General features: G+C 40.9%; 1 protein-coding gene across 9 annotated transcripts in view; it reads left to right on the forward strand.

Moving 5' to 3' along the window:
* ITGB1BP2 (integrin subunit beta 1 binding protein 2) overlaps positions 1-8,969 on the forward strand; it is a 30,682-nt gene that overhangs the window by 17,287 nt on the left and 4,426 nt on the right. For 4 of the 9 annotated variants that reach the window (XM_040467774.1, XM_040467775.1, XM_040467776.1 and 1 more), the window contains one exon: positions 6,201-6,416. In XM_040467774.1, the coding sequence (XP_040323708.1) occupies positions 6,201-6,311 (111 nt within the window). In that variant the 3' untranslated portion in view covers positions 6,312-6,416. Of the gene's footprint in view, positions 1-6,200; positions 6,417-8,297; positions 8,374-8,969 lie in introns of those variants that run through there. The other 5 variants (XR_005788002.1, XR_005788003.1, XM_040467778.1 and 2 more) reach the window with 3 other exon arrangements.

Raw genomic sequence — 8,969 nt, forward strand, 5'->3', positions numbered from 1 at the left:
GGAAACAGGCTCCAGGCTCTGAGCCATCAGCCCAGAGCCCGACGCGGGGCTCGAACTCACGGAGCGCGAGATCGTGACCTGGCTGAAGTCGGAGGCTTAACCGACTGCGCCACCCAGGCGCCCCGAGAAAATATTTTTAAGGTATTACAAACACAAGCGAAAAAATTCAAATTGTACAAAAGGGTATGTGAAGAGTTGCCATCTCTGTTCCCCAGTTTCCCAATTCCCTTACTGAGAAGTAATTCCTATTAACAATTTTTATGTGAACTACCAGAGATAAATCAATGCAAATACAAGAATATATGCAAAAAAATATATAAGTCGATGTTATTTTTTTACACAAAGAGTGTCGTACTATAAACACTTTCTAAACACTGATTTCTTTTTTGTTGGTAAATCAGCTGTCAGTCGTTTCGTTGTAGGTAATCTATCTTTCTAGCTCTGTTTTTTTCCTTCTTTAATTATGGAATATTTCAAACATACAAGAGTAAAAGAGAATAATAGTATACTAAATCCCCATGTACCTGTCACCCAGATTCATGGCCAGTCTTGTTTCATCTATATTCCCCTAACCCTTGCTCTCCTATCTGCACCACCAAGATTATTCTGAAACAAATATCATACATCATATTATTTCATTTTATCCATAAATATTTTGGTATGTATCTCTAAAATATAAGGACTTTTCTTAAACGTTACAATAAAACCACCACCTCTAAAAAATTAACAATTCTTGTTTTTGTCTTTTCAAATTTTTATTTAAATTCCAGATAGTTAACACGCAGTGCAATATTAGCTTCAGGAGTAGAATTCAGTGATTCATCACTTACATACAACACACATTGCTCATCATAACAAGTGCCCTCCTCAATACCCATCACCCATCTAGGCCATTCCTCACCCACCTCCCTCTATCAACCCTCAGTTTTTCTCTATCTTTAAGAGTCTTATGGTTTGTTTCCCTCTCTCTTTTTTCTCCCCCCCCCCCATATGTTCATCTGTTTTGTTTCTTAAATTCCACATATGAGTGAAATCATACAGTATTTGTCTTTCTCTGACTGACTTAATTTTGCTTAGTGCAATATACTCTAGTTCCATCCACATTGTTGCAAATGGCAAGCTTCATTCTTTTTGATGCCTGAGTAATACTCCATTGTGTATATATACCACATCTTCTTTATCCATTCATCAGTCTATGGAAATTTGGGCTCTTTCCATTGTTTGGCTATTGTTGATAACGAAAATTAACAATTCTTTTAATATCATCACATGTGCAGTCACTATTCACATTTTCCTTGTTGTCTCATGAACGTTTATATGTTTAGTTTGTTGTCAAGGATTGTCAGCATCCAAATGAGGACTATACACTGCAATTGGTTGATGTTTCTTTTCTTTTAAATTTTTTTTAATGTTTACGTATTTTTGAGGGACAGAGACATAGCATGAGTTGGGGAGGAGCAGAGAGAGGGAGATACAGAATCCAAGCAGGCCCCAGGCTCCAAGCTGTCAGCACAGAGCCCGACATGGGACTCAAACCCATGAATCGTGAGATCGTGACCTGAGCCGAAGTCAGAGGCTTAACTGACTGGGCCACCTAGTCACCCTTGTATTTATTTATTTTTTAATGTTTTATTTCTTTTTGGCAGAGAGAGAGGGAGACACAGAATCTGAAGCAGGCTTCAGGCCCTAAGGTGTCAGCACAGAGCCCACACAGGGTTTGAACCCATGAACTATGATATCATGACCTGAGCCAAAATCAGACGCTTAGCCAACTGAGCCACCCAGGAGCCCATATTTTATTTATTTTTGAGGGAGACAGAGCGCGAGTGGGACAGAGAGAGAGAGGGAGACAGAGGATCCGAAACGGACTCTGTGTTGACAGCAGTGAACCCAATATGGAGCTTGAATTCACAAACCACGAGATCATGACCTGAGTCGAAGTCGGAGGCCTAACCGACCGAGCCACCCAGGTGCCCCGGTTGATATGTTTCTTAAATCTCTCTTTTTAAAAATGTTTTAATGTTTGTTTATTTTTTGAGAGAGAGAAAGATGGGAGGGGCAGAGAGAGAGAGGGAGACAGAATCCAAAGCAGGCTCCAGGCTCCAAGCTGTCAGCAGAGCCGATATGGGGCTTGAACTCATGGGCTGCAAGATCATGACCTGAGCTGAAGTGGGATGCTTAACCTACTGAGCTACCCAGGTGCTCTTCTTTTTTTTTTAATTTGAGAGAGCAAGTTGGGGAGAGGGGCAAAGGGAGAGGGAGAGAATCTTAAGCAGGCTCCATGCTGAGCATGGAGTCCAATGCAGGGCTCTATCCCACAACCCTGGGATCATGACCTGTGCTGAAATCAAGAGTTGGACACTCAGGGCGCCTGTGTGGCTCAGTCAGTTAAGCGTCTGACTTCAGCTCAGGTCATGATCTCACGGTTTGTGGGTTCGAGCCCTGCGTTGGGCTCTGTGCTGACAGCCCCGAGACCGGAGCCTGCTTCAGATTCTGTGTCTCCCTCTCTCTTTGTCCCTCCCCTGCTCGCACTCTCTCTCTCAAAATAAAATAAACATCTCTCTCAAAAATAAATAAACATTAAAAAAAATTAAAACAAAAAGAGTTGGACACTCAACCACCTGAGCCACCTAGGTACCCCTGTTTCTTAAATTTCTTAATCTATAGATGCCCCTTCCTTCTTTCCCTCCTTTTTTTACTCCCATGGGATTTATTTGTGGAAGAAACTGGGTTGTTCGTCCTGTAGTGCTTCCCATAGAATGGATTTTAGTGATTGCATCCCTGTGGTGTTATTCCCTGTTCTTTTTATTTCCTGAATATTGATTAGATCTAAGCCTTGATTAGATTTAGATTCAGGTTTTACTTTTTCCTCTTTTGGGGGACAATAATATGTCATAGGTATAGTGTTGTATACTTTTATAGGTAGACACCAAGCCTCTTGCTTCTTTTAAAATATTCTCTTTGGGGCGCCTGGGTGGCGCAGTCGGTTAAGCGTCCGACTTCAGCCAGGTCACGATCTCGCGGTCCGGGAGTTCGAGCCCCGTGTCAGGCTCTGGGCTGATGGCTCGGAGCCTGGAGCCTGTTTCCGATTCTGTGTCTCCCTCTCTCTCTGCCCCTCCCCTGTTCATGCTCTGTCTCTCTCTGTCCCAAAAATAAATAAACGTTGAAAAAAAAATTAAAACAATAAAATAAAATATTCTCTTTGATGTTCTGAAGTTTCACTACAATGTGTTTGAGTGGGGATTTTTTTTTCTTTGTTTTTTTGTTTGTTTGTGTGTTTTTCCTGTTTGGAATTCGTGAATCTTGGATTGATTCATCAGTTCTCAGCTATTTTTTTCTTCAAATACTGCCGTTCCACTGTTTTCTCTGTTCTTCATCTGAACTCCAATTGGACACTTGTAAGCATGGGGCCTTTTATTTTTTATTTATTTATTTTTCATCTTTATTAAGAAAGAGAGAGAGAGAGAGCATGTGAGAGGAGAGGGGCAGAGACAAAGAGAGAGAGACAGAGGGAGAGAGAGAGAGCGAGAATGAATCCCAAGCAGGCTCCACACTGTCAGCATAGAGCTGGACTTGGGGCTCAATCCCAAGAACCAAGAGATCATGACCTGAGCCAAAATCAAGAGTCAGCTGCTTAACCGACTGAGCCACGCTGCTGCACCAGCATGAGGCCTTTTAAATGTAGGCTGTAGGCTACCAGGAATCAGAGGACTTTAGAACAAAAGTTTTTTCTGGCACTTACCCAGCAGAGTTGTGGTTATTCATTGTTTACTTTACTGTCAGTGCACCATATATGTGTATATGGAATGGATATGATATATATATATATATATATATATGCACACATATATATATATATATATAATCACACACCCTTAAAAATATATCTTGAAATTTGTTCCATATCACTATATAATCTACCTCATTCCTTTTTATCATGTAATAAGGTATAACTTGTCTAGTAAAATGCATGAATCTTAAGTATATCTTTCTATATGTGTATACATCTATGTAATCTCCCCCCAAGTCTAAATACAGAACATTTCCAGCACCACAGAAGGCTGGCTCCTTGTGCTCCCTATTTGTTATTACCCACTCCCAAGAATAGTTCTGACTTCTATGGTCATAGATTAGTTTTGCCTGTACTTGAATTTCATATGAATGGTATGTACTCTTTTGCCTCTGACATCTTTTATTCATTTTCTGTGAGTTTCATCTATGTTTGTTGAATATATCAGTAGTTCTTTTTCATTGCTGTGTAGAATTCTGCCTTCTTTTTTTTAATTTTTAAAAAATCTTTATTTATTTTTGAGAAAGAGAGAGAGAGACAGTGTTAGCAGGGGAGGAGCAGAGAGAGAGGGAGACACAGAATCGGAAGCAGGCTCCAGGCTCTGAGCTGTTAGCTCAGAGCCTGATGCAAGTCTTGAACCCATCAACTGTGAGACCTGAGCCACCAACTGAACCACCTAGGCATCCCATCTTTGCCAACTATTAACAAATACTTTTACCTTTCCCAACATGACAAGTAACACATAGAAACCTGTAATTAATACATGTTTTTAAGTAAAAATACATGCACATGGTAAGAAAATTCAAGCAATATGAAAGGATATACAGGGGCACCTGGGTGTCTCAGTCAGTTAAGCATCTGACTTTGGCTCAGGTCATGATCTCACAGTTTGTGAATTCAAGCCCTGCGTTGGGCTTTGTGCTGACAGCTCAGAGCCTGGAGCCTACTTCTGATTCTGTGTCTCCCTCGCTTTCTGCCCCTCCCCCCTCAAAAATTAACATTAAAAAAAAAGAAATAAAAAAATTAAAGGATATACAATAAAAGTTATATATATATATTTTTTTAATTTTTTTTCAACGTTTATTTATTTTTGGGACAGAGAGAGACAGAGCATGAATGGGGGAGGGGCAGAGAGAGAGGGGGACACAGAATGGGAAACAGGCTCCAGGCTCTGAGCCATCAGCCCAGAGCCCGACACGGGACTCGAACTCACGGACTGTGAGATCGCGACCTGGCTGAAGTCGGACGCTTAACCGACTGCACCACCCAGGCGCCCCTATATATATATTTTTTTAACATTTATCTTTGGTAGAGCATGCATGCAAGTGGGGGTTGGGCAGAGAAGGGGGAGAGAGAGAATCCCAAGCAGGCTCTGTGCTCACAGCACGGGTCCCAGCACAGGGCTTGATCTCACAAACCAGAAGATCATGTCCTGAGTGGAAATCAAGAGTCGGTCTCTTAACCCACTGAGCTACCCAGGCGCCCCAGTGAAAGTTACACATTACCCCTACTTCTAGTCCCTAGTTCCCCTGGTTCCCTTTCCAGAGATTACTGCTATTGTCAGTTTCTCATGAATCTTTCAGATATATTCTATGCAAATCATGCATATGCAAGTATAAATGGGTGTGTGTGTGTGTGTGCACGCACACACACACGTGCACATGTGTTTGGATATCTCTGTCTATCTGGCCTGGTTTATTGATGAAAATGGAAGTTTACTTTCCTCTTTCCCCTTAAAAAGTATATCTATATATATATATATATGCATCTCTTCTCCCTTTTTTTCACAAATGGCAGCAGGCTATTCACTCTGCTTTTTTCACTTAACATATCTTTGAGATTGTGTCATTAAAACATTTATAGCTGTCTTTTCTTTTTGATGGCTACCTCATCATTGATCTGACCAGTCCCAGGCGTTTTTGTCATTTCCAATATCCTGTTATTATAATCTCCTTGAACATACTTATTTGCAGACAAGTGCCAGTACATTTATAGGATAAATTCCTAGAAGTATGGTTGCTGGATCAAACTAGTTAGTGGTTGATGTGATTCCCTGCCCAACATCCATTCTGTATCTTCCCCATTGTTTACCAGTGGTAAAGTTTGAAGGGGTGGTATTGAACTCACCCCCAGCTTCTGGCTGGGGTGTACCACCCTTGTAACCCAATCAGGGTGAGCCCATCCCCCATGCCTCAGTGATTGGTTCAGGCAACCAGGCTATAGCCAATGAATGCATACCCTTGTCCTGTGAAGGGGATTGTTCTGGAATGGGCCACTGACCCAATTCAAGTTAATGAAATATTAGAGGATGTTTGTTAAAGTATTTGGTGGAAGGTTTTTGGTTTTGGTTTTGTTCTTTGATCTTCTGAGAGAGAGAACAGAAGCCAACTTTGTCTCTTCTTTTGGACAGTGTGGTGTGGCTGATGGGAAGCTGCAAACGCTGCATTCCTTTTGCTACCAAGAAGGAAGTGAAATTTATGATGAAGCTCACACTTTGGAAGACAGATCTGACAGAAATTAGGTCCTTGGTGATATTGTTGATCCATGGAATTAAATCAACTGCAAAGATCTCTGATCCCCTGGAATTTGCATTTGTATGAACCAATAAATCTGCTTTATTGTTTGAGCCTATTGTAGCTGGGTTTTCTGTTACCTATAAAAAAGTCATATGGGGGCGCCTGGGTGGCGCAGTCGGTTAAGCGTCCGACTTCAGCCAGGTCACGATCTCGCGGTCCGTGAGTTCGAGCCCCGCGTCGGGCTCTGGGCTGATGGCTCAGAGCCTGGAGCCTGTTTCCGATTCTGTGTCTCCCTCTCTCTCTGCCCCTCCCCCGTTCATGCTCTGTCTCTCTCTGTCCCAAAAATAAATAAAAAACGTTGAAAAAAAATAAATAAAAAATAAAAACGTCATATGTGGGGCGCCTGGGTGGCTCAGTTGGTTAAGCGCCAGAGTCTTGGTTTCGGCTAGGGTCATGGGTTCAAGACCTGCATTGGACTCCGTGCTGATAGTGCAGAGCCTGCTTGGGATTCTCTCTGCCCCTCTCCTGCTCTCTCTCTCTCTCTCTCTCTCGCTCTCTCTCTCAAAATAAATAAATAAATAAATAAACAAACATGTTTTTAAAAAGTCAAATGTTAGTGCACCCGGGTGGCTCAGTCCATTAATTGTTGGACTTTGGCTTAGGTCATGATCTCACATTTTTTGAGTTTGAGCCCCACATTGAGCTCTCTCCTGTCAGCATGGAGCTTGCTTCAGATCCTCTGTCTCCCTTTCTCTGCTCCCTGCCCGGCTCATTCTCTATAAATAAATAATAAACATTAAAAAATAAATAATAAAAAATAAACATTTTAAAAAATCAAATGTACTTTTAAAAGTTTTTGATAAGTTGGCTTACAAAAGTTACACCAATTTACAATTCCAACAACAAAATACAAGAGTGTCTGTGTCTTTACACCCTTGCCAAAACAATGTATTCTCAAACTTTCTGGTGTCGCCATTTTTATAGGAAAAGAGTGTTATCTCATTGTATTTTTAACACAATCTTTTTATCAGGAGTAAGGTTAAGTTTCTTTCTAATATGCTTCAGAGCCACATGTCTTTCCTGTGTGTGTGTGTGTCTGAATGTGTGTGTGTATGCTGCTCATGTCCTTTGCCTAGTTTTCCATTTTGCTTTTTCTTATTGCTTTGGAAAGCTTTTTGTATACTAAGAAAATCAGGCCTTTGTCAAATGGGTTCAAATATATTTTCTTTTTTTAAGTTTATTTATTTTGAGAGAGAGCATGAGCAGGGGAGGGGCAGGGAGCAGGAGAGAGAATCCCAAGCATGGAGCCTGATGAGGGGCTTGAACCCACAAATCATAAGATCATGACCTGAGCTGAAACCAAGAGCAGGACACTTAACCACCTGAGCTACCCAGGTTCCCTTAAAATATATTTTCTGAGGGGCATCTGGGTGGCTCAGGCAGTTGAGCACCCCGTGATTTTGGCTCAGGTCATGATCCTAGAGTTGCAGAATTGACCCCTGTGTGGGGCTCCATGCTGAGCGTGGAGCCTGCTTAAGATTCATTCTCTCTCTCTCTCTCTCTCTCTCTCTCTCTCTCTCTCTGCCCTTTTCCCCCACTTGTGCTCTCTCTCTCTAAAATTAAAATATATTTTTTTTCTGAGTTTATCCTGTGGCTTTTGACTTTTCTTTTTTTGTTTTCTTTTCTTTATTTTTGAGAGAGACGGAAAGCACCAACAGGGGAAAAGCAGAGAGGGGAAGGGCAGAGGATGCAAAGCAGGCTTCATGCTGATAGCAGAGAGCCCAATGTGTAGCTCGAACTCATGAATTGTGAGATCATGACCTGAGCCAAAGTCAGGCTCTTAACCGACCGAGCCACCTAGGTGCCCCTACTTTCTTATTTTTTAATGGCAAAATATATATAACATGAAATTACCATTTTAAAGTGTACAATTCAGTGGCATTAAGTACATTCACAATGTTTTATAACCCATCACCACTATTTATTTCCAGAACTTGCTTATCATCCCTAAGAGAAACTCTACCCATTAAACAATAATTCTTCATTGTCCATTCCCAACAACCCCTGGTAAGCTCTATTCTACTTTCTGTCTCTATGAATTTGCCTATTCCAAGTACCTTATATGAGTGGAATTGTACAATATTTGAACTTTTGTGCCTGGCTTATTTGAGCTTTTGTGCCTGAACTATTGTGCCTTAGCATCATGTTTTCAAGGTTTGTATTTATTATAGCATGTATCAGAATTGTATTCCTGTTTATAGCTGAATAATATTTTATTGCATGCATATACAATATTTTATTTATGCATTCATCTGTTAATGGACACTTGGATCATCTCTACCTTTTGCCTATTTGCGAATGTTGCTGTACAAGTATGCAGTGAACATTGATGAACCAGTATTTGTTTGAGTCTCTGCTTTCAATTTCTTTGGGTATATATGTAGGAGTGTTGAATCATACGGTAATCCTATGTGTAACTTTTTTTTCTAACTTTCTGAGAAATCACCAAACCAATTTCCACAGTGGCTATAAACATTTTACATTTCCATCAGCAATACATGATGTTTCCAGTTATTTTTTAAAATTTTTATCCAATTTGTTTAAACACACATACACACACAAACAGTTCACCCATTTCTCCCACCCCCCCACACTGTGCCTCT

This window comes from Herpailurus yagouaroundi, unplaced genomic scaffold (assembly GCF_014898765.1).
Source record: "Herpailurus yagouaroundi ecotype Mexico unplaced genomic scaffold, PumYag 67569, whole genome shotgun sequence".
NCBI lineage: Eukaryota > Metazoa > Chordata > Mammalia > Carnivora > Felidae > Herpailurus > Herpailurus yagouaroundi.